General features: G+C 41.7%; 1 protein-coding gene and 1 long non-coding RNA gene across 5 annotated transcripts in view; both read right to left on the bottom strand.

Annotated features, from left to right (window-relative positions):
- Positions 1-815: 815 nt before the first annotated feature.
- LOC140696312 (uncharacterized) lies at positions 816-3,219 on the bottom strand. The gene is made up of 3 exons (XR_012072463.1): positions 3,167-3,219; positions 2,823-2,957; positions 816-1,757 (listed from the first exon to the last, which is right to left on the bottom strand). It is a non-coding gene; the product is annotated as an uncharacterized lncRNA (long non-coding RNA).
- Positions 3,220-15,842: 12,623 nt separating this feature from the next.
- The window catches only part of IWS1 (interacts with SUPT6H, CTD assembly factor 1), a 39,550-nt gene continuing 29,838 nt past the window's right edge, over positions 15,843-25,554 (bottom strand). For 2 of the 4 annotated variants that reach the window (XM_006196077.4, XM_015238866.3), the window contains exons 11-14: positions 24,163-24,274; positions 23,473-23,529; positions 20,958-21,069; positions 15,843-16,209 (exon numbers count right to left, since the gene is read on the bottom strand). In XM_006196077.4, the coding sequence (XP_006196139.1) occupies positions 16,078-16,209; positions 20,958-21,069; positions 23,473-23,529; positions 24,163-24,274 (413 nt within the window). In that variant the 3' untranslated portion in view covers positions 15,843-16,077. Of the gene's footprint in view, positions 16,210-18,019; positions 20,515-20,957; positions 21,070-23,472; positions 23,530-24,148; positions 24,275-25,554 lie in introns of those variants that run through there. The other 2 variants (XR_004190165.2, XM_072960797.1) reach the window with 2 other exon arrangements.

Raw genomic sequence — 25,554 nt, 5'->3', positions numbered from 1 at the left:
TCATACCTGTTAGAGTGGCTATTATCAAAAAGACAAGAAGTAACAAGTGTTGGTGAGGGTGTGGAGAAAAGGGAACCCTTGTACAAACTGTTGGTGGCAATATAAATTGATGTAGCCACCATGGAAAAATGGTACAGAGATTCCTCAAAAAATTAAAAATATAACTATTATATGATTCAGCAATCCCATTTCTGGGTATGTATTTGAAGGAAACAAAAGCATTAACTTGAAAATACATATGCACCACCATGTTCATTGCAGCACTGTTTACAATAGCCAAGACATAAAGCAACCTAAGTATCTATCAATGGATAAAGAAAATGTGAGTTATATATACATATATGTAATATATATATATTTGGGGACATAATGTACAGCATGGTGACTATAGTTAATAGCACTGTATTGCATATTTGAAAATTGCTAAAATCATTGCTCTTAAATGTTCTCATCACAAGAAAAAAATTGTAACTCTATATGATGGATGTTAACAAGACTTATGGTGGTGATCACTGCAAAATATATACAAATATCAATTTGACACAACATTGTAAAATGACTGTAACTCAATAAAAAGTGTTTAAAATATATATATATGAACATCAAATTATTATTTTGTATACCTGAAACTAACGTAATGCTACATGTCAATTATATTTCAATAAAAATTAAATAAAATTTAAAAAGGGAGGGAATTGGGAACTATATTATTTTCAGCTAATAAATTTGAAAATAGAGATTAAATAGATACAATCCTGAAAAAATACAAAACACCAACACTGTGCAAGAAGAAAATTGAAGTGGTGGTGAAAGCTATTCCTGCTCCCCTTCAAAAGCTTCAGCCACATGTTGTTTTGTGGGTGTGAATTCACCAAACTTTTAAAGAACAGAAAGTTCCCAGCTTAAACAAATTTGCTCCCTGAAAATGAACAAAAGGAATAAAACAGAACAACAGGTGCCCAGCTCGTGTTATATTTAGTGCCACGGTCATTTCCCAGCAGTGGCCGTAGCTTGTTGCCTGACCTTCCTGAACCTCATTTCCTTATCTAAGAACCTGGATTCCCATCCACTACACCCCAAGTGGTGTGAGGATCAAAGAAAAACCTGCAGGGCCCGGTGCCCGGAGGTCACCTACTTCCCTCCACGCTGCTCCAGGACTGGGGGTCACAATCACCAGCCTCTCCGGAGAAGGGAGAGGTCAGCACAAGCTAACGTCACTGCGAAGGTGGAAGAGGTCTGTTTTCCAGCGGCAGCTGGCAGTGTGGATTGCTCTGTGCTGGAGCTGCTGGCGTGAGGTGCTGGGGGTTCTGCCTCCTGAGGAGCCCTCCCCCTTGCTTAGCCCAGAGGCACAGATGGGAAGCTGTTAAGTAAACTCACACCAAGAGGACCAGGACCAGAGTGAGCTGGGGGAGATGGTGGGGTGGCGGCAGGAGCCAGCAGGCAAAGGTCCAGGAACAGGCGGGCAAGTCTCAGGGGAGGCCAAGAGAGGCTGGGCAGGGTGATGGGCCCCAGGGAAGGACAGCTGGCCAGCCCCGGGGCTATCTCAGGCCAGGGTGACAGTGGCCGTACTGAACACCTCATGCACTGACCGTGTAAGGGGAGGCTTCTCACAGCAACCAGCGGGCCAACTGCTGACTGCCCCCATTTTGATGAGGAAGACAGAGGCTACAGGGGGTCCCTAAGTGGTCCCTGGTGGGGAGCTCAGGTCGGGTGTGGTTGGCTCCAAAGTCCCTGTTGTGTCCTCTGTGACACGGAGCCTGGTCAGAGGAGAAAGAGGAGTCATTTATGGTTGGGCAGTTGTAGGACCTGGGCTCTGTCAATATTTGGGATGATTCAATCATTAGCCAACTTCAGCCTTGTCCCTTGGCGGTCTCCTCCAGGACAGGTGACTGGCCCTGGCCGGAGCCCTTGGGGACTGGAGCCCTAATCCCCACCCAGCCTGCCTGCTGGGGACTTCACCAGGACCGGACATGGAGGGCCGGGGGGTGGCAGGTCAGGAAGTTTTGCCACCATAGGTGGCGTCCTGCTTGTCCTTGACCCACAGGGCTACAGTCCTGTCTTAGGGGCCAAATAAGCACACACAGATGGTGCTGAAAGCAATCAGAAAAATGGGTTTGAAAAGAATTTGTCAAGAGGTAAAAAAAAAGGCATTGAAATTAGTCATCCTGGGAAAGTCAGAATTTTGATGGGATTGACTGCACTTACTTAGGGGTTTAGAATTATTTTTATTTTAAATTATGTATGTCGGGAAAGAAAGCACACCATCATCTTTCTAGGGCCCTGCTCACCTGGACCTGTGCTAAGAGTCGAGGACTGTTTGAGGTCCTTTCCATGCAGTGTTTGATTTAAGCCTCTAAGCCATCCTAAGACTTACATGCTGTGTCTCTTCCCACTTACCCACGTGAGAAGGCCAAGGCTCAGAGAGGTTAAACTACGTTCCCAAATGCACACAGTGAGTATGGAGAGAGTGAGGATCTGCCAAGTTTGTCTGACTCTGAAACTGTCACTGTTTGCAGATGACATGATACTACACGTAGAAAATCCTGAACATGCTACCAGAAAAATACTAGAGCTCATCAGTGAATTTGGTAATGTTGCAGGATACGACCTCTGCCCCAACCCGGGCTTGGGTTCTAAGAAGGAGCCAGTAGGCTGCTCAGGCTGCCTCTCTCAGGGCGGCGAATCCCTTTGGGCTGAGTCTGGGAGCTGCTCACACCAAAAGCCCATGGGGAAGCACTTCCTTGTCCTTTGGGACAGACTCCAGGAAGCAAATTTGGGGGTAGCTGAAACTTCTAAACCTCCAAAGGGAGGTGTATTCCTACCTCATCTCTTCTGTGTTGCTTGGAATTTCTGCAGTTTCCTGAACACACACTGGAGTTTCAATGCTGGAGATATTTCATTTCTTTTGCTCACATCTTCCCTCCTTGTCTGTCCAGCGCACGGTTAAAGCTTGAAATCTGGAATCAGAAAGAACCAAGTTTGAACCACAGCTCTACCAAGCACTCGATGTAGGACCTTGGGCTTCCTCCCCCTGAGGATGAAGCTGGTATCAGCACTCATGTCACAGAATGGCTGCAGCACTGAATGATCCTGTATTTAAGTGGCTTAGAGAGAGATGGCACCCAGTGAGCACTCCATAAATGTTCACATGTGTAACCAGCCTCACCTTTCACAAGGCAGCTCCACACCACCACCTGATCGCCCCCGGTTAAACCCACCACACTGCCTTGCTCATCTGTGTCCCTCCTCACCTGTGACCTCATGAAAGGCAGAAGCTCCCTTGCTCATTTTGGTTCTCTGCGATTCAACCCACACTGTGACACGTAGTAGGGCTCAGCCTTTGTTGAACTGATTAATTAATGGATGAAGAAAAGGAGGAAGTATTCATTCGTTAACCACCTTTATTGGGTGTGTACCATGTGACAGACCCTGTTCTGGTTGCTGAGGATACATCGGTGAATAAAGCAGATGGAGTTCCTGTCCTCATGGAGTTGCCATTCTAATGAGGGGGAGACACCCAATAAACAGGTCAATGTGTAGTAAGTTAGGGCTTGCAAAGTGCTTTGGGGAAAATAAAGCAGAGAGGAGGACAAAGTAAGGGACAGGCATTGCTCTTTTATATAGGAAGGTCAGGAAAGGCCTCACTGACAAAGTAATATCTGAACAGAGATCTGGAGGGAGTGAGGGAGTAGGTGCTGGGTGTTTGAGGCGATGGGGAGGGAGCAGGACGGGAGACCCGAGGCCATGGGGGTGAGGGCAGGGGCTGGGCAGTGCAGATCACAGCCCACGTGGGCTTCAGCCATTCCTCCATGAAGATACAAGCTGGTGCCAATGATTCCTTTCTTGGGCCTCTTGAAGATTCTATCCATTGCCCTTTTTTTGAACGTTGCAAGGAGGAGACTTTTCTAGCCTTCGTCAGCCATGAGTACAAACGCAGCTGTTCCATATAGAGGTCTGAATCTCAGCGGCTTTGAGCGCTCACCTCTGCAAATGTAGGACGTCCTACCTCAAGGCAAATCCTTGCTCCTCGCGTCTTTCTAGTAAACCTACAGGTGTGCACGTGATCCCAAATGTGCAGCTGTGGCTGGTCAGGTCAAGCTTATGCAGCTTCAGGACCTGAGGCTCCCCTAAGGGGGAGATCCTGTCACCATCAGCTAGGTTGGCTGGACCGAGGAGCTGCAATTCTGGGACTCCACAGCCGTGTCCAGTGGGTTCAAGCACCATGGTGCCTCAGTCCTGGAGATCTAGTCCTGTGAGGTGAGAGCATACCTCATGGGTACAGGTGACCAGGGCTGCTCCCCGGCAAATCATCTTGAACCCCAGTGTTACCGCATCTAATGACACAGCTTTCCGCTCATGCCGACAGCCCTTGTCTCCTGAGGGAGCAAACCTACCTCCAAATTGGCTGGGTCAGGACACACATGCCTGGAATGACATTTTGCCTCCAACATTCCATCTTCTTGGGAAGACGGGCTTTCTCTGTCCGACGGATTCTTTTCCCGTGATGAATTTTCTCTTGGGGCTCCCCAAATCCCTGCAAGTGGGCCAGTCCAGCCCAGCAGTCCTATCAGTCAGCAAACCCAGTCATGGACAAAGTTCAGTACTTTCCCCCCATCCTTGGCCCTTAACAAAAACCAATGGATGTGATGTCTGAAGAAGGCTGTCATCAAACCATTTCCCAGGACAGCTGAATCTCAGCTCCTATGCAGTTGTGACCCATCGAGGCTTTTCATTGGGACGTTACCTTTGTCAATGTCCTGAGGTCGTCTATTAATTATTCCAGGTGTGACTGCCTGGGCAGTGACAGCAAAACCTGGAAAAGAATGGAGACAGGTGTTCACTTCAGATGGTACCAGTTTAATAAGGTCCAAGAGCAACTACGACCCAACACAAAAACTCTAAGCATGTATTAAAGTCCTAGTTTTTTTAAATTACATTAAAATTTTAATTTAATTTAATTTTTAATTTTATTTAAGTCCCCAGAAAACACCACAGCATAACTGAAAATTTGGGAGGCAGGACTGACTTCAGGTCCATGGGTGGCTTGCTATTTACTGTGTGATTTTGGGCTGTCATTTCATTTTGAACACATTTTCTCACTTATTAAAAAATAATGATGGTGATCACTGTAGTGTAGACAGACGTTGAACTATAAGGCTGTACACCGGGAACTGATGTAATTTAAAAAACAAAAAATAAAAGGTAATGATGACTTCTTATAAAGTTTAAATAGGGTTGGGGGAGGGTAGATCTCAGTGGTAGAGCGCATGCTTAGCACGCACAAGGTCCTGGGTTCAATCCCCAATACCTCCATCAAAAAATGATAATAAATAAATAAACCTAATTACCTAAATTTAAATAGGTAATTAACCTAACACCTAGTAGGCACAAGGCCAGCTTTTGTCCCTATCCCTTTCAGTAGAGAAACATACAGGATGGTCCTTATAAGGCCATCTATGCTACGGGATTGACTTACAAAGTTTTGCTTTTCTGCTTTAAAAGGTTTTTAAAAAGACGACTGATAGATCAAATTCATTCTGAATTCTGCTCTAAGGTTAATATGATGCTGACATTGAATCACATTTGATTCCTTTTTAAATGCCATACTGAGCAACATTATTTCTCCAGAAACCCTTAAATGGCTTTATCCACTGGTGGTTTTCTCTCTGACTTCCTCCATAGAAACAGAATAGCAGTAATTAGGAACGATCAGAAAATAAAAGCCAAGGCAAGCAAAGTCTGAACAATAAAAGCTATCACCTACTCCACGTGGAAAAGGTGCAGTTGACCCCATGGCCAGGAAAGCACATGGGATCTGGAATCAGAAGATCTGAGTTGGAATTCTGGCTCTGTCACTCACTAGGCGGGTGGCACCTTGTTCCCTCAGCGTCATTTTCCTCATCTGTAAAACAGGGACATTGTCTCATAGAAGGGAAGTACAATCAGTGTCAAAATGTGGGGTGCCACGTGTTAGCTTAGCTCAGCAGACTGAATGGAGACAGCCCTCTGGACCTGGCCCCGACCCCTGGGAGCTCACGGCCTCTTTGACGTGGGCCTACGTCTTCCTGGCACAGGGTTCCAGAAGAGGCCAGCTTGCAATGGCTACACGTAACTACCCTGGCCAACTACCATGGAAGCTCCTCAAAGACCAGTGCCTACTGACCTCTGCCGGTCTCACACAGAACTGGTCGGGGGAACCCACCCTATTTCTAGACCATCTCTAGCCAAACACCTAACCGTTTGCTCAAAGAGCTGACAGCAAACAAAAGAACTATAAATGCTTTGCTTAAAGCTTCACTTGTCACTCTCCAGTCAAATTAGACCCAAGGAGTAACTAGCTGACTCAGAGCCCAACACATCTTGAACCTTCCCTGATGCATTCTTAACTGCAGTCAACCACAGACAGAGCCCCGGGCCCCAGGCTGTGTAAGGAGGGCGCTAACTAGTCCTTGAGCGCAAGGGCCCAAACCCTCTTTTCCTGCAGTGAGTGGCATTTTAACTGGCTGTTCCTTCAAACTTTGCAATTCAAGTCTTGCTTTAAAGCAGCAAGAATACTTTTTAAAAATCTTATGATAAATCTTTTTACATTAATTCTACGAACTAGATAAACAAAAGCTGAGGAAATTTATTACCACCAGGTAATAAGTTTATTTACTTCTACAAGACATGCAAAGTTAGTCCTTCAAGTTGAAAGTAAAGAACACTAGGGAATAATTTGAAGCCATATAAAAATATCTTTCCAGTGAAGGTAGAGACAAGGACAAATATAAAATCCCAGGATGACAATAATTTTAGTTCATAACTCCACTTTAAATTATTTCATAGGATTTAAAATAGAAAGGCATACAAAATAACTATAAATCTATGTTAGTGGGGATACACTATATACAGGTACAATTTGTGACATCAGTAACATAAAGGTGGGTAGAATTATAAAGGAGTAGTTTTGATATGTGATTAAAGTTGTTATCATTTAAAAATATTTTATAACTTTAGGGTGTTATATGTAATCCCCACAATAACTACAAAGAAAATATTTATTAACATGGAAATAACCCAAATGTCCATTGACAGATGACTGGATAAAGATGTGGTACACATATACAATGGAACACTACTTAGCCATTAAAAAAATGATAAAATAATGCCACTTGCAGCAACATGGATGCACCTGGAGATCATCATTCGAAGTGAAGTAAGCCAGAAAGAAAAATGCCATATGATACCGCTTATAGGAGGAATCTAAAAAAAGAAAGAAAAAAGGACACAAATGAACTACTTACTGTTTATAATTCAGATGACTGATTTCTTGAATACATGTAAGCACATCTGACTATCCTTTATGACTGGATCACTGCATTCTGTTGATTCTTACTTTGTGCTTGGCTTTATTCCTTTGATAACTATATAAGTTTAAAAAGCTAAAGCTCTAACCTGTTCTTAGAAACAGGAACAGTACATGTATGTAAATTTTAAAATGGTTTTCTCTCTTAATGAGTTGCTCTTCCTAGAATAAACTTTGTTTACAAAAAAAAAGAGAAAACATCTATAGAATATTCACAAAAAGATACGAGAAGGGAATCAAATATGTGACTACAAAAAAATTGAACACGAAGGCAGGCAGGAAGTGAGGGATAAAAAGCTTTAAGAGACGGCAGAGAAAATTCTGTATGCACTTAATTATGGATGTATGTCATTGTACATTTGTCCAAACCCTCAGAATGTACATCACCAAGAGTGAACCCTAAGGTAAGCTTGGACTTTGGGTGATTATGACATAGGGGTCAATGTAGGTTCAGCCTTGGTTAAAAAAAAAAAGCACTATTCCAGAGAATGAGGCTGAAAACGAGGGAGGCTATTCATGTGTGGGGACAGAGGGTATATGGGAAACTTCTGTATCTCTCTCAATTTTGCTGTAATCTTAAAACTATTTTATCTTTTTAAGATAAAATCTAAAAAGAAAGTAAGCTGTAAGACTTAAAGAAAAACAAGTAGCAAAATGGCAATAGTAAGTCCTTTCCGTTCGGTAATTGTTTTAAATATAAATGGACTAAACCCCCAATTAGAAGAACATGGATTGGCCAAAATGGCTATTTAAAAAAACCCAAGCCCAGCTACAGTTGTCTCATGACATCTGTTGGGGGTTAGTTCCAGGATCTCCCATGGATATCAAAGTCTACTGATGCTCAAGTTCTTTATACAGAGTGGTGTAGTACAGTGGACCCTCCATGTCAACGGGGTTTGCATCCACACATGTGAAGGACCAACTGTATATGCTGTCTACAAGAGACTAACTCTAGATTTAAAAACATGCATGGGTTGAAAGTGAAAGGGTAGACAAATGGGGAGCAGCCAAGATGGAAGAGTGGGAAGACCCTGAGCTCATCTCCTCCTATGGGTGCACCAAAATTACAGCTACTGACAGAAACATTACTGACTAGCAGGAAAGATCTTCTACAATTAAAGACATAAAGAAGGAACCACAGTAAGACAGGTAGGAAGAACAGAGACCTGGTACAATCAAGACCCATACTCTTAGGTGGGCAACCCACAAACAGGAGGGTAATTTCATCTGCAGGGGTTCTCCCCACAGAGAAAGGGGGTTTGAGTCCCATATTGGGCTCCCCAGACTGAGTCCTGTGCTGAGATGAACCCCCAGAATGTCTGGCACTAAAGGTCGATGGGGCTTACATTCAGGAGACCCAGAGGGCTGTGGGAAATAGGGACTCCACTCTTAAAGGGTTCACACAGAATCTCACACTCCAGGACCCCGGGCAGAAGCAGTAATTTGAATGGAGCCTGGGTCAGACAGATCTGCTGAGCTTGGAGCGCCTCCTGGAGAGGTAGAGGGCAGCTGGGGCTTGCCTTGGGGACACAGACACGGTCATTTTGGGGAACTCATTCTACTATGTGGCTACTGGTGCTGGAAAGAACCATTTTGGAATATTCTCTGGAGCTTCGTTCTGGGACCCAGGCTACCCACCAGTCTGTCAGCACCAGTACTGGGATGCCTCAGACCAAGCAACTAGTTGGGTGGGGACACAGCCTCACCCACCCACCAGCAAGCAGGCTGACTTATGACATCCACAGCTACCCCAGGACATGACCTCGCCCACCAGAGGGCCTGGGACCTGGCCCTGCACACCAATGAGCTGGCACTAGCCCCAGGGCCTGGCCTCACATACCGGCAGGTGGGAACCAGCACCAGGAGTCTCTGGACCCTGGCCGCGTCCACCAGCAGGTGGACACCAGCCCCAGGACCATCCCAGCCCCTCAACTGGCCACCCTGGGATCTGGCCCCACCCACCAGTGGGTCAACATCAGCTCTGGGGCCGTCGGAGTCCTGCAGCCAGAGACCTGAGAACCTGGCTCCACCCACAGGAAGTCAACACCAGCTTGGGGGTGTTCTGGGCCACAGTCCCGCCCCCAAGCCAGCTGACATCACCTCTGAGATATCCTGGTTCCCTCAGCCAGACACCACAGGATCCAACCCCACATACTAGGGCTACAGACTAATATCCCTGATGAATACTTTTTCAAAAATTCTCAAGAAGTGGAGGGTGGGGGTATAGGTGAAGTAGGTGAAGGGGATCAAAAGGTACAAACTTCCAGTTGTAAAATAAATAAGTTATGGGGATGTAATGTACAGCACAGCAACCATAGTTAATAACACTGTATTGCATATTTGAATGCTGCTAATAGAGTAAATCTTATAAGTTCTAATCATAAGAATGGTAACTATGTACGGTGATGGATGTTAACTAGACTTATTGTGCTGATCATTTGCAATGCAAACAAATACTGAATCACTATGTTATACACCTGAAACAAACAATGTTGTATGCCAATTATATTTAATAAAAAAAAACCCACACTGCTTTAGGCTAAAATATTAAAAAGTTATTTAAAAATAACTTAAATTCTAGTAATTCACACTCCATCATGCTGCAAAAGAAAGTAAAGCATATTGGCTTTCAAAATTGTCACTCTTCAGTATAAGGAAGTATATCAATTCTTTAACAGATCCACATGTTTAAAAGAATTCTTACAAAGGAAATTAAATGGGGATACTGAACAAGGTAAGTGGAAACACCCTCGACATAGGTGAAAAAATTCCTCCTGTGTCCATGTCTTATAATAAAGTAAATAAAATCTGTAAGCCTTTATTATTACATGTAACCCAGTGATGGCCCTCTTCAGATGACTTTCTGAATATCGGCATAACAAAAATGTATTAGGTGATTGCGAGGTTGTTCAAAGTAACAATTTCTAACTGATGCCCATTAGAGTTATCCTTAGAGTGAGGCATTTCTAATTATTTCCAAGATTATAAACTACTTGAAACTGGAGTCATACTTTTTACACCTTAAGATTTCCTACATCATCAAGTATCATAATCTAAAAATAAATGTTTATTAAATTGAATTGACTGCATAAGCTCATGGTCTTTTATTTTCAAACCCTAAGAAAATAAAATTTATTGAAGTAAAAAGACAATCTATTTCTCATGTTATAATGGACTCATATAAAACTCTCCAAGCTTGCAAATTATTTTCAAACATGTATTATGACTAAGAAAACAAGCTGTTAGTAAGAAAAACAAAGTTATATAAGATATCAAACAATTATTCCTTAGCCTTCGCTTCATATGATCAACTTTGTATGTGGATAAACTGTTTATTTTATCACATTTTCAAAAATAAAGAAGTTGTATGAAATTAAATTTTAGAATAGAGTAATAAGAGATAGCTGTTGAAATTCTGAATTTTCTTCATTACAGATATTTGGCTAATTGTTAACCCTTTATTCCTACCAGTAGAGGTGGGAAAGAGTGTGTTATGATAATTCTTTTGCTACATACAATAGCATTGTGCATTATACCAAATTAAGAAATTAAATTAGGCCTCACTGTCAGAGTAGCTAGAAAAACAAATTTGCCTAATTAAAGTTAAAGTACAGGTTGCTATTAGAATGATTTTTAGGCTATTTGTTGTATAAGAAATATCAATATGCAAGAAGGTCAGTACCAGAGTCTAGAAATCATATGACTATAGCATATACTATAGATAAGACAATATATTCATTAGGTATCACAGGAGTTCAATGTTAACACTAAAAACAAGAGAATATTTGAGTAACATTAATAAAGAGTAGTGAAGATAATTTTAATCACTCTGATTAATGCCAATGACAACAATAAAATCATGGCTTTTTCTAGAAAAATTTTTTTTTTAATCCTCAACAAAATTTTAGCAACAAAATTCAATACCACATTGAAAGGATTATATACCATGACCAAGAGGGATTTACTCCTGGAATGCAAGGATGGTTCAAACTACAAAAATCAATCAACATAACACACCACATGAACAGAATAAAAGACAAAAACCATATGACCATTTCAATTGCTACAGAGTGTTTGACAAAATTCAACATCTTTTCATGACAAAAAAATTCAACAAACTATGAATAGAATGAAACTATATCAACAAAATAAAGGCCACATACGGCAAGCTCAGAAATGACATCATACTCAGTGATGAAAGACTGAAAGCTTTTCCTCTAAGATCAGGAACAAGACAAGGATGCCCACTTTTTGAGACTTCTAGTCAATACAGGACTAGAAGTCTTAGCTGCAGCAATTAGGCAAGAAAAAGAAGTAAGTCATCCAAACTGGAAAGGAAGGAGCAAAATCATCTATTTGCAGGCATGATCTTATATGTAGACATGCCAAGATTCTACACACACACACACCCCTATTAGAATAAACACATTCAGCAAAGTTGAAGGATATAAAATCATTATACAAAAATGTTGCATTTCTGCACATTAACAATGAAAAATCCTAAAAGGGAATTAAGAAAACAATTCCATTTATAATAGCATCAAAAAGAATAAAATACTTAGGATTAAACCAAGGAGATGAAAGACTTGTACACCTGAAAACTACAAAATGTTGCTGAAAGAAGTTAACGATAACGATATATGGAAAGACATCCTGTGTTCATAGATTAATATTGTTAAGATGTCAATAATACCCAAAGTGATCTATCTACCAAAACAATGCAATCCCGATCAAAATCCCAATGTTTACTGCAGGAACAGTACAATTTATCCTAAAATTCGTATGAAATCTCAAAGGACCCCAAATAACCAAAATGGTCTTGAAAAAGAATGAAGTATGAGGACTCACACTCTCTGATTTCAAAATTTACTACAAAGCTACAGTAGTAGTCAAAGTAGTATCATATTGGTGAAAAGATGAATATAGACTGATGGAGTAGAGTCCAGAAATAGACATATATGGTCAAATAATTTCTGACAGGGGTGCCAAGACCATTCAATGAGAGGACAACCTTTTAAAGAAATAGTTTTGGAAAAACTGGATACCTACATGCCAAAAAATAAAGAAAAAGAAAAGTTGTATGCTTACCTTAAACCAAACACAAGTCAACTCAAAATGGATCAAAGAGCTGAATGTAATAGTTAAAACTATAAAACTCTTACAAGAAAACATAAGAAAAGCTTCATAACATTGGATTTGGCAGTTATTTCTTGGATACCACAAAAGCACAGAGCAATCAAAGAAGAAACAGATAAATTGAACTACATCAAAATTAAAACCAACTGTGTGTCAGAGGGTACAATAAACAGTGAAAATGCAATCCAAGGAATGGGAAAAATCTGCAAATCATGTACCTGATAAGGAGTTATTATCCAGAATACATAAAGAAAAACTCAACAAGAAAAAACTTACTTTAAAAACAGGCGAAGGATTTGAATAGGTATTTCTTCAAAGAAGACACTGAAAGTGTGAATAATACAAAATGATGCTCAATATGACTAATTATTAGGGAAATGCAAATCAAAACCACAGTGAAATACCATCTCATGTTCATTAGGACCGCTACTATCAAAAGTCCAGAAAATGTGTGTTGTGAGGATGTGGACAAATTGGAACCCTTGTGCACTGTTGCAAATGTAAAATGGTGCAGGCATTATAGAAAACAGCATGGCAGTTCCTCAAAAAATTAAAAGTAGAATTACCATATGACCCAGAAAAATTTCACTTCTGGGTATATACTTGAATGAAATGAAAGCATAGTCCCAAAGAAATTTTTGTATATCCATGTCTATGGCAGCATTATTCATAATAGCCAAAAGGTGCAAGAAACCCAAGGGTCCATAAATAGATGAATGGATTGGAGGAGGATGTAGCTCAGGGGGTAGAGCGCATGTTTAGTATGCACAAGGTCCTGGGTTCAATCCCCAGTAACCCTATTAAGATATATAAGTAAATAAGTAAACTTAATTACCTCTCCCTGAAACAAAACAAAACCAAAAATACCCCAGATGAATGGATAAACAAAATGTTATATATACATACAACAGATTATTCAGCCTTAAAATGGAAGCAAATTTTTTCACATGCTACAAATATGGGTGAACCTTGAGGACATTATACTAAGTGAATAAATACGCCAGTCAAAAAGGATAAATAATGCAATGATTCCACTTATAAGAGATACCTAGAGTAGTCGAAAATCAAAGACAAAGTAGATTGGTGCTTACCAAGGCTCGGAGGGGAGGGGTATTAGAAGCGACTGTCCAAAGGGTACAGTTTCAGTTTTGCAATGTGGAAAGATTTCTGGAGATGGAAGTGACTGTTGTACAATGAAGTGAATACCTGTAATACCACTAACTGCGTACTTAAACTGGCCCTTAAGATGGCAAATTTTACGTGTATTTTATATTTTTATGCACAATTAATTTATAACTAATTAATCAATTAAAACTTTTTTTAAAACTGAAAAAATGTGATTCTGCACTATTACATACAAGTGATCAAAGTTAACACCATTAACACTGGGAGAAACTAAAGTCCTTGTTTTTTGGGAAAAATACACTGAAGTGTTGGGGGATTGGAGGCAAGTTGTCAGCAAGTTACTCCTACATGACAAAGTAAACATGGCAAAACGTTAACACTTGGTGTATATAGGTGAAGAGGATGGGGGAACTTACTTTTCCATTCTTGCAGTATTATTATAAATTGTTAACATTTCCAATTTGCTTTTCTTAAAAAAGCTATTCTTGTTGGCCAGCTTTGAGACTGAAATAAACCAAGCACCAATAATCATTTTTACAGAAACTAGTAACTTTTTAACATTTTGAATTCCTCAGGTGTGACTGTCACTTTAACACATGGCACGTTTTACCCTACCTAGGTGAAATTTTTGGATGACTGGAGCTTACCTCAGTAAATGCCAAAATGCTGTATTAATAATTTTTAAATCTTTTTAAAGTACTACTTCCTTTTCTGGTTAGAATTTTTAACGATGAGGGCCATCAACATCTGCTTCAGTAGGTGTCCGTTTTGTTGTTTTGTTTTTGCAGTTATCAATCTAAAGCAAGACGACGTTGAAGGATAGTTTTTCCGCCTCCATCTAGTGGTTATTTAGCTCTTAGCTGCTGTCTCTACACACCTGCTGTTTACAAGTATTACATTTGACCTTTTAAATTTGTTGAAAGGGTAAAGAGATCCTGACAGTTTCTTTTATAAGTAAAATGCATTTCATGCTATTTTGGTTGTTGAAAGGCTTTTATGGCCAGTAAGATTCTCAGGTGTTTTTCAAAATCAAGGTTGCCAAATAACCCTATCACAATTTGGATCATGAAATTTCTATAATTAAAATCAATGACTGATTTTTAGATTTAGTCATCTTGATTTATCAGAGATTCCTCATAAGTCTGCAGAGACTGTTAAAATGACTTTAAAAATCACAAAAATAGATTATTATACCTGTAAGCTGTATTTTCTTTACCCCGATTGCCCAACTGATTATCAGCCATTAGTATAGTCATTTTCAATGACATCCATGTTTCCTCTAAGACGGTATTTCTCAATCTTTTTTTTCATTGTAGGACACCTCAAGGAGAAAACAGATTAAAATGAATTAAAATCAAATAATTAAAAATTTCCCTGAGAGAAATACTAAGAAATAAGGTTGTCAGTATTTTGTTCCACCCTCCACCTACTAGGACACTGCAGTTCAATTCTGACACTAACCACCTGGAGTCAGCATCCGACCCCACAGGTTTAGGGCTCAGTCCCCCACAAGCTGCCCCACCCTGAGCAGATGGCTGCAAGTGGGGTCCCTCCCCACTTCAGACTGACTGACAAATGCGGGATCCCCACAAACCCCTCACCCTCAAGAACTGGCTAAAATGATTCACAGAACTCAGGAAAGCACTGCATTTGTAACTAGTTTTATTATAAAGGACTCAAATGAGGAGGATCAGCCAAATGCAGACATGCACAGGGTTGGAGTCTGGGAGGAAACACAGGGCTTCCACACCTTTTCTTTGTGGAGTCAAGGCACATCATCGTTTCAGCACATCAGTGTGTTCACCCAGCAGGAAGCTCCACTGAGCTGTGTCCAGAGTTTTGAACTGGGGTTTCACTCCTTGGGCGCTGCCGGCTACGTCATCCAGGATGCAGCGAAGTCATCTGAGCATGAGCATCACCCTGTCATCGAGCGGCAGCCTCTGATCGTGTGGTAGGTCTTTCTGGCGACCAGCCCCCATCCTACAGCTTCTAGGGTCTACCGAGACTCACCTCACTAGCATCACAAAGACACTCCTGTCACCCAGGAAATCCCCAGGGTTTTGGAAGCTCACTGTCAGGAACCAAGCAAACTCCTTGCTGTACCGCAGTTGGGTAGACTGACCTCTGCAGGGTCACAAATCACTGTAGTATCTAAGATTTTTTTTTCCCACTCACCAATAACCAATTTTCACTCCTAAGGAGAAAGTATCCTTGAAGACAATGAAGACACAGCTCCCCAAAACCAGAATGGAATTTTATTGTGTAAAGTTTATAGAAGCACGTACGACTAGTATTCCTCTGTACAAAGTGCACAACAAATGGTTTTAAATACAACCGAGAGAAATGTGAGTCCTATGACATTTCATACAAGCTGAATCATTTACACTAAAAAATTTTTTTAAAATATCATCTTTCTCCAAAGAGTCCACTGCGCATTTCTTAGCAGAGATGGGGAAACATCCCAGGCCAAGTCACAACGGCATTTTATTGCCCTCGATGCTGATTTTTACTGCGTGTGCAGATCTGCTTTTTTTCCTGATGTCTGTGAACTTTCTCATCTGTTTATCCAGCCGACTGATACCCTTCTTGGACGTCCCCTGAAACTAAGAGTGGGGTGAAAATTAAAGAGCAAATTATTGAAACAAGTAACTCTAGTTCTGTCTTTCATCTTCTTTTATCTGTAAGTTGGCAGTCAGAAGTGCTCCTAGCGCTGGAATACCCAGATTATGTTTTGGTGACCTCAGGAGACAGAGCAAGCGTACACAGCAGTGTTAGAAAAGCGTATGAAACTCTCTCAGTGAAGCACAATTCCACTGTTATCTGTGCCTTATTTTTAGATTTTGCCTCAAGTCCATGGACACCTGCTAGATGAGAGAAAGGGGGAGAAACGGAAACTGTGACCCTTCTAATTCCATCAGATTACATTTTGACTGTATGCTCCTTCCTTTCAAAGACCAAACGTGGGGCTAACCATTCGAGGCAGACACCTTCAAACAGTGCTGGCACAAAGAACAATGATCTTCTAAAAGGCAGAGAAAGTCCTCGAGAAAACGCCTCAAGCATAAGAATAAGGTTAGAGGATTAGAAAAGCGAACCTGTTACGTGCTTGCTGGGGCTCTAAACTCAGATGAGAAACTGGCCAGGGTTCTGTAACCTGGGCAAGTCACCCCCTCGTCTTAACTACCTTCAGGACTGCTGGGAGCCGTGAATCAGGTAAGAATGCCAAATACAACCACACAGGCCAGCACATAAGCAGTGCTCAAAAGAAGTATCACCAATTACTACTATTATTGCTACTTCACAATCATTAGTTTGACACAAAAATAAAAGTAAACTGTCTCTTGATCCAAGGGGCTTATTACTTCATCTCTTCCTGCTTGCCCTTTCTGTTCAAAGTCTGCTTGTTAGATAATTTGCTTGTTAGGTAATTTCTCATATAACCTGAAAAGACTATGTCTTGAAAAGATGTGGCCTTGTTAGGTAATTTCTCATATAACCTGAAAAGACTATGTCTTGAAAAGATGTGGCCTGCTTGTTAGGTAATTTCTCATATAACCTGAAAAGACTATGTCTTGAAAAGATGTGGCCTCTAAGAAATCGACATGTTTTAGAAATGTTGAAAAGGTCTGCTGTTTATGTCAGAGCTCAGGGCAAACTCCTTGCTGACTGCAATGTTGCTGACAATTCCAATCTTTAAGGATGCTAAGTGGTTAAAACGAGATGAGTTTGTCTAACTCTTCCCCCCAGATGTTTACTACTGAGTCACCTGCAAGGCTCATTTATTCAAAGAATGCTAAAATAAGGCAGAGCCTGGGAGACACTCGGATGGGTCCCAGTGTGTGAAGTCCTTTTGAGTTGGGGAGTCCCCCAAGACTTATCTCACTTCTGGACTCAGCTCCCACCTCAGATATAAGCAAGAGCTAACTCCAAGTCATTCTTCAACAAGAGCTATGTTGATCATCCATCCTAGGTTTTCTAGGTACATCCCAATTCCAAATATTATTTTATGTCAAATTTTAATACTTGCCACTAGTGCTCCGAGAGAGCGTACAAATTCATTATCAGATGAGAAAGAGCTATCACCCTATTGAATACTCCAGATTTCTGGACAGTCCCAAATACCTGACTTCCTTTCACACAGTATGTCCTGATTTTGTACTTGCAGTCAGTCCACATCAGAAGCTTTACCTGCTCAGATTTCTGCTATTACCCAACTCCCAGCAGCTCTACACATCAGCCTGGACTCCGCCTTGTCCACTCCCAGGACCTCTCTCGAGTCTGAGCCCTCCAGCCTCAGCCACTGGGACACACTCAGGCTGTGCTCATCTACTCCCAGTTACAGCTCTTGACTTGTAGCTGGCAGATGCCTGCTTACCCCCAGCTTGAAAACACAAAGAACTTAGTACCTGGCACGTCAGATTCAATGACTTCTCTCTCTTTTTTAAAATTAAACACAATTTTTTTTTAGAAATTTATTTATTTATTTATTTTTAATGGAGGCACTGGGGATTGAACCCAGGACCTGATGCATGCTAAGCACACACACTACCACTGAGCTATACCCCCACCCCCATGACTTCTCTCTCAATTTGTCAACCCAACATCACTCTCTTCGGACAGTAAAAGTGTATGCCGCATTGCTTTATCAGTGAAAAAACAAACGTAGCCTACAAGATTAGCAAGGTGGGTTTGCTTTAAAAAAAATATGGTATAATCACAATATAATATTGTCATTGAAGAAAGTTTACTCAAATGAATAAGTTAAGTAAAACACAAACCTAACAAGGTATAAAAGAACATAATCACAATTCTGCTAAAAAAACACCCACCACCATCAACAAAAAACTCCACACCAGTAATAATGTTTATGTACACATATAAAAAGGACCAAAAAGAAATAATCCAAAATGTTAATATTAAGGTGTGGTGGGATTATAAGTGACATTAATTTTATTTGTGCTTTCTGTATTTAAAAGTTTTTATATAAAAACATGCATTGCTTTTGTCATTTTAATGTTATTTTAAAAACATTCCATGGAATAAATTAACATATAAACATACAATATAAAGCAGGTTACTGCATAATTTAGGAGTGAAAAATCAGAACCACAGAGGAATGAAATAAACAAATCATATATTCACATGACAGACTATTATGCAGCCATTACAAATGATAAATCTATAAGGTATAAATTATATACAGTATAATGTTAATTTTAGTAAAAGTATCAATAGAAAAAAGGCAAAAATTCTATCAAATTGCTTTTGAGTGGTGGGTGATTTTTCTCTTTATAATCTCAAAATTTTCTACAATTTGAAGCAGAAATAACTAAGTGTTCTTAAAGTGTTACTGAAAGTACATTTAATACATCAAATTGTTAACAGTGGTGACTTAGGTGGAGGATGAACAGGACCCTGGGAATGGGGTTTATTCTATAGTGTATGTACTTACGTAATGAATCGTCTTGAACTGGGAAATAGGGTCGGGTGGTTTAGGGCCAATTTATGGAAACATGGGACTCCCAGCCCCCCAAACCTGCCTTATTTACTTATTTTTTTGGACATGCCAGACACAGGCCAAGATAAATCTCAGCCTACTTTGGTCTGGGAGTGGTGGGGTGAAGGCAAAGAAGTCTGCTTGAATTTCCCTGTCCTCAGGCTATCACCTCTCTGCTCCAGTGGGAGGCTGAGCTGCCTCCTCCCTCCTGCCCCCCTCGCCTTTGGGGAGGGTGGTCTCATGACCAGCAACACCAGCAGACAGGCACATGCCCTTCGGGACACAAGGCATGCTTCCGAAGAAGACTGCCCATGGAGATTTTTTTTTTTACTATATTTTCTTTGCCACACTGTAGTGCTCAGTTCTCAAAAATAAGTGTGCTGGGGAAGAAAAAGTACTATGAAAGAGGAATAAAAGGACGGAAGAGAAACAGGGTGGTCGGGGGATGGGGGAGGACTCTCAAGGGATGTGGAAATGGATAAAGGTAAGGAAAAAGGCAGGAAGTACAGAGGAAGGCGTTCTTAGCACTGCGCCAGCGCTCTCCCACCTCTGTGCTGTCTTAGTCAGTAAGAACGTGTGCTTTGTTTTGACAAAAGCTTGACAGCAAAGCGAACCGGCAGGAAGGTGAGTGCAGTCGGTGGAAGCAGCTGCCAGCGCAGGGGTTACAGAGGAGACACAAAAGGTGGGCAAGTGTGCTCAGACTCTCAAGAGTCCACTGCCACCAAAGGGCCACTGTCAACCGCAGAGCACAGCAGGTCAGCAAGTCCAGCTTTATGAACGTTTCAAAGTATTTGTCGTTTCCGACCACGTACTGAATGTGTATAATTAAGTGTATCTCCTGAATATTCAGTGTCAGGCTTTATGTGATGAGCTCTCAAATGCATGTTACTGCACCACTGACAACAGGAAAAGCCACCTCCCTTCCAGCAAGACTTTACTAACCAGCTGACACGCCTGCAAAGCAGACCACAATGATTCCGGGCCCTAAGAGAAACCTTTTAAATAAACAGGGTACCAGTCAGAAAGACCACAAGGCTTATCTTTCAGTCTCTAGGATGCAGATAAAGGAAGAGAATTCCATATCAATGTCTAAACACTCCAGAGGACCAGAAGGCCGCTAAGTGCCTGTTAGGTCATTATTTCAGAAACTAAAAGCAGTCCTGGCCCTGTCTGGTCACGACAGCACACACTCTTGCCCTGTCTCTGGCTGCGGACAACTCAAGCCCGTGCGCACAGCATGCTTCCCTGGGGATACCTCCCGGATGCTCCGGTAGGGCCAGGCCTACAGGGGCATCCTGTTGCCTTCGATGCTGAACTTGACAGCACGGTGCACTTTGCTGAGTCGTTTCTGTTCTGCAAATCGCCTCTTATGCTTTTCCAATCGGCTTAGGCCCTTTTTAAGAATACCAGGCTAGAAAGAGTAGTTTGAATGAAGAATAAAAACAGATTACTGACAAGCAATGAGGATCACCAACAGTATTTACAGTGATGGCAGAGGACGCATCTGCACACTCACAACAGAATTACTTAAAACGTGAAGAACCAGAGGGGCAGGTGGCAGAAGCAGGCGAGCTGTTTCTCAGGGCTCGAAAAATAATGACTGGACCAGAACACTCCAGGTGTCCAGATTCAGTCGAAATACAGGGATCAATAAAAAGAAACTTCCCAACTTGCTGCTTTTAGTCTGAAGTGAAAGCTCATCAGCAGTAACTGCTCTGGCGGACAGGAGACCAGAAAACAGCTCTCCTTACATCAGACAAGCCCGAAGAGCGTTAAGGGCTATAAAACAGGAGAGGAAAGACCCAGCAGCGCCTCGCGCTTGAGACCCGCCCTGCTGTGCCCCTGCTCGCTTACCCTGGACGACTCCATTTCCACGTTCCACTTGGGCCTGACCACGTAGTCCTTGTTTGAGGGCATGGGGACCCTCGCGCGGGCACAGAATCCAGGATCTCCAGGGCGAAGAGCCCTGCGAAGGGGAAGAGGAGCGCGCTGCTTATGCAGACAAGAACGGGGAGGGGGGCCGATCCCATCCAGCTGCAGGTCTGTTTCAGCCCCCTCTGCCCTCCCACGGTTGCCCCTATGCCCTCCAGTCGTCCGTCTTAGCTGGCCCCAGCATCGCTCCTACTGCCGTTATAAACTCCTCGAGCTTGCTCCCAAAGCCTCCTTCCTCTGCACATTCAGGATTCCTTGTCACCTCTCCTCGGCTTCAGGAATCACCACGGCTCCCTCCCTTCTAAGGCTGGTTCCTCCACCAGGACTCTGAATCTCAATTTCTCTGGTCTAATGGAGTCGCCCACATGGCCACTTGTGAGGTAACAAACCAGGTAATCAAAATGACCCCCCAAACTGAGTATGCCCATCAAGCAGCTTACATGGTTTTGCACACTTAATGCATTCAGTAATTCCCTTATCTGTTTCTAGCTTTCTTAAAAAAATTCAAGAAAATTACAATTAGCATGCAGTTGTGAGAATTAATACAGAGAGATCCAGTGTCTCTCCCAAAGGCAACAACATGCAAAACTACAAAACAGTATCATAGCCAAGATATTGACGTTAATATAATCCATCGAGCTTTATTTACATTTCCCTAGTTTTACTTGCACGGGTCTATCTGTGGGTGTCGGTGGGTGGGTGGGTGCACTTAGTTCTATGCAATCTGATCGCACGTGCAGGTTCGGGCATCCACCCCACGACCCCACCCCTCCAGTTCCCCTTTTATAAACACGTCCACCTCCCTACCACGTGTGCCCCAGTCCCTAGCCCTGGTGACCACGAGCCTATTCATTTCTGTAATTTTGGCATTTTAAGAATGTCATATAAAGGGAACAATACACCATGTAACCTTTAGACTGGCTTTATCCACTCAGCTTAATGCCCAAGGATCCACCCAAGTTGGCACATGTGTCAGTATTTTGTTCCTGTCAGTGGCTGAGCAGTATTCTGTGGTATGAATAAACTACAGTCTGTTTAACCATTCACCTGCTGAAGGATATCTGGGTGGTTTCCCGTGTGTGTGTGTGCATCTGGCGGGGTGGAGAGGAAGAGGAGACTAAAAATTTCAAAATTTTTTCTATTTCCTTGTTTGGTTTACTCTATTCTTAACATCAAGCTTCTGTAACTTTCAATACATGAACAGATTAACTGACTAGAAAATTTCCCAGAACTTTTACTTTCCCTCTGAAGCCACTGTCCGTCTCATCAGTAAACCTCCCTGTAAGCACACTACACTTGCTCCCTCCAGCTCATTTCTCGCTCTCCTTCTGCAGTCCGGGTGCTGCCTGATGCCGGCTCCCACTGCGCAGACCCCTGGGCGGCACCCTCTCCACCACTGCTCCTCCCCCCAGCAACACCGCCTCCTCCAGGTTCCCCTCCAACGTGCAGGACCACATCTGCTCACTGGCTACTCTAGCTACACCCTTTTTCAAAGCTGTTCAGTTTAACTTAACTCTGTACCTCCTTGATTCAAAACCTTGTCTATGGAGATGATAAACTATCAAGTCTCTGTCTCTAGCCCAAATTCCAAGTTCTAGATTCATGATATTTATAGGACTATCTCACTAGGCATCTTGTATTTAATATGCTCCAAACAGAAGTCACCTTTGTCCTCAAATCTATTCCTCCTCTCCATCTTAGTGACTGGTAATACCACCATCTCAGTTACTTAAGTTAAAATTCTGGTTGGAATCTTCACCCAGTGAGCCACTCACTCCTGGCCATTCTGCCCTGCTTGGTCCCCTCACTCAGCTGCTTCTCCATTACAGTCTCAGTTTAACTGTGTCCCTGCCTTCAGTCCCTCTGCCCTGCGACCCACCCTACACCATATCAGTATTCCCAACAGAATCTGGTGACTTCGTGTCCATGCTCAAAGCTTTCTAGGAAATCACAAAGAGAAGTGAAAAGTCCCCATCCTGATTTAAAGCACTTCAAAATCTGGTAACACCTGCACTTCCAATTTCACCTTCCACCATCTCAGGCAACACATCGCCACCTGGCCACTTCAGTCTACCTGCCGTCCCTAAAACAGGCCTTGCACACATCTGTGCTTAATCTCTCCCCTTATTACAGAACCCTTCTCAAGACTTTCTGGGAGAATGGACTATTTTTAGTTTGACTCAGGATTTCCAGAGCTTAACAGACAGTCTAGTACAGAGCAAGCAGCAACAAAATTTTTACTGAGTGGACTATTTCTCAATCTCTTTACATCCTGCAGAGCACCCAATACCATGTGGATAGTCAACAGATGTCACTCTGAAAATCATCCCCTGCCAATGTGAACACAGCATCATCGAATCTGCTATTTTTCTTAAATTAGCAGCAAGCACAACATTCGCTACTTTGTCTAAAAGAAAAATCAATACAAAAATCTTACTTTTCCTCTCCTGTCAGCACCTTTTCCAGATCTCTTCGGGGTGTCTGACCACCAGTGCTGGGAAAAAAGCAATTGATGAGATACTAGGAATGTTAGAACCTTTTAACTAAGAAAGACAGAGCAAAATGTAATATCCAACTTAGACCACAATTACACTGGAGCAGGGAAAGTGATCCCTAACCCCGTACTTACTGGGAGTAGAAAGTACTACTTATCCAGGGGTCACCTGTGCACCAGGTCTCACCGAGCACCGGTGAGCAGCTCCCCCTGTATTTGCAACTAATGACCCTGCTGTCCCGGATGTAACTGCACCCAGTTTACGGACACAAACTGAACCAGTAACTTTTTTTTCCCTCTTGAGAATTTGAAAATGGGACTGAGAAAGAGAAAGGTTTTCTGGCAGGTGGCTGGAACAACACAACCACCTCCAGAGCGGTGGCAGAGGCCAGATCCTGCCCGAAAGCCTGGTGGCGAGGGTGGTGCACCTTTACTGTACCCGAATTACAAGACACACCAGGCTGAAAGGAAAGACAAAATCCTGCAGGTTTCTTAATGATCTTATTTACCAAAACCCCCCCAAACAAACAAACAAAACAAAAACAAACAAAAAAAGCCACCACCAACAAAAAAAATCACCCAGAGTTACGGCAACAATATTCACTGCACTTACTCATACCTGTTCCCTCATACCTGCTCATTCTTCGCCGCTGAGGCATCTGCTCTAGGTCTCTTTGCTCCCTCTCCTCTCTTGTCATTCCTTTGTAGTTTGAGGTAAGACCAAATATAGGCCGAGACCATTCATCTATAACAAAGAAAATTAATTATTTAGTCCATATGGTAGCATTTCTATCACCATTCCTTGAAATAATCACACCCGAGGGTAATGTCATATTTTAGGTATTTAAAATATTCTTTCCTTAAAGATACCACTGTTTCAGGACCCTTTGTAGGATCAACACAGCATAACAACAGCATCACAACATGCTCCAGCTGATTCAGAACATTCACTATAAAAAGATCGTTTAGATTCCACATATGAGTGATATCATATGGTATTTTTCTTTCTCTTTCTGGCTGACTTCACTTAGAAGGACATTCTCTAGGTCCATCCATGTTGCTGCAAATGGCATTACTGTATTATTTTTATGGCTGAGTAGTATTCCATTGTATGAATATACCACTTCTTTATCCAGTCATCTGTCAATGGACATTTAGGTTGCATGCCGTACACCAGAAATGGACATATTATAAACGGATTATATTTCAATTAAAAAAAAAAGATCATTTAAACCTGTAGTCACCACAGAGGTTTAAAGAAAGTAACATCTGACTCTGATAGTCATCAACCAGCTGTTATTTGTCTCATTTCTAAATTTACTCTCCTGAAATCAGAAAACCTTTTTTTTCAATTGAAGTATAGTTGATATGTAATATTGTGTTAGTTTCAGGTGTACAACATAAAAGATTCATGTTTTGACAGATTATATTCCATTATAGGTTATTATAAGATACTGGGTATAATTTCCAGTGCTATACAGTAATCCTTGTTGGTTATCTATTTCATGTACACTATTTTGTGTCTGTTAATCTCGCACTAATTTGTTCCTTTCCCCCTTCCTCTCCCCTACAGTAGCCATAGTTTGTTTCCTATGACTGTGAGTCTGTTTGTTTTGTATAAAGATTCATTTGTATTATTTTTCAGACTCCACATATAGGTGACATCACATAGTACTTGTCTTTCTGCCTGAATTATCTCAGTAAGCATAATATTCTTTAGGTCCATCCATGTGGCTGCAAATGGCAATATTTCACTCTTTTTACTCTCTCAAAAAACCAGCTCTTGGTTTGATTGATTTTTTGTGTTTTTAAAATCTCTATTTTATTTGCTTCCTCCCTGATCTTTATTTTATCTTTCCTTTTGCTAACTTTATGCTGCGTTCGTTCCTAATTCTTTTAGGTGGTAGGTTAAGTTGTTTATTTGAGATTGTTCTTGTTTTCTGACGAAGACCTGTATTGCTATGAACTTCCCTCTTAGGACTGCTTTTGCTGCATCCCATAGATTTTGTGTGGCTGTATTTTCAT

This window comes from Vicugna pacos, chromosome 5 (assembly GCF_048564905.1).
Source record: "Vicugna pacos chromosome 5, VicPac4, whole genome shotgun sequence".
Classification (NCBI taxonomy): Eukaryota; Metazoa; Chordata; class Mammalia; order Artiodactyla; family Camelidae; genus Vicugna; species Vicugna pacos.
Note: the sequence above shows the minus strand (reverse complement) of the source record. Positions and strands in the feature narration are given on the sequence as shown.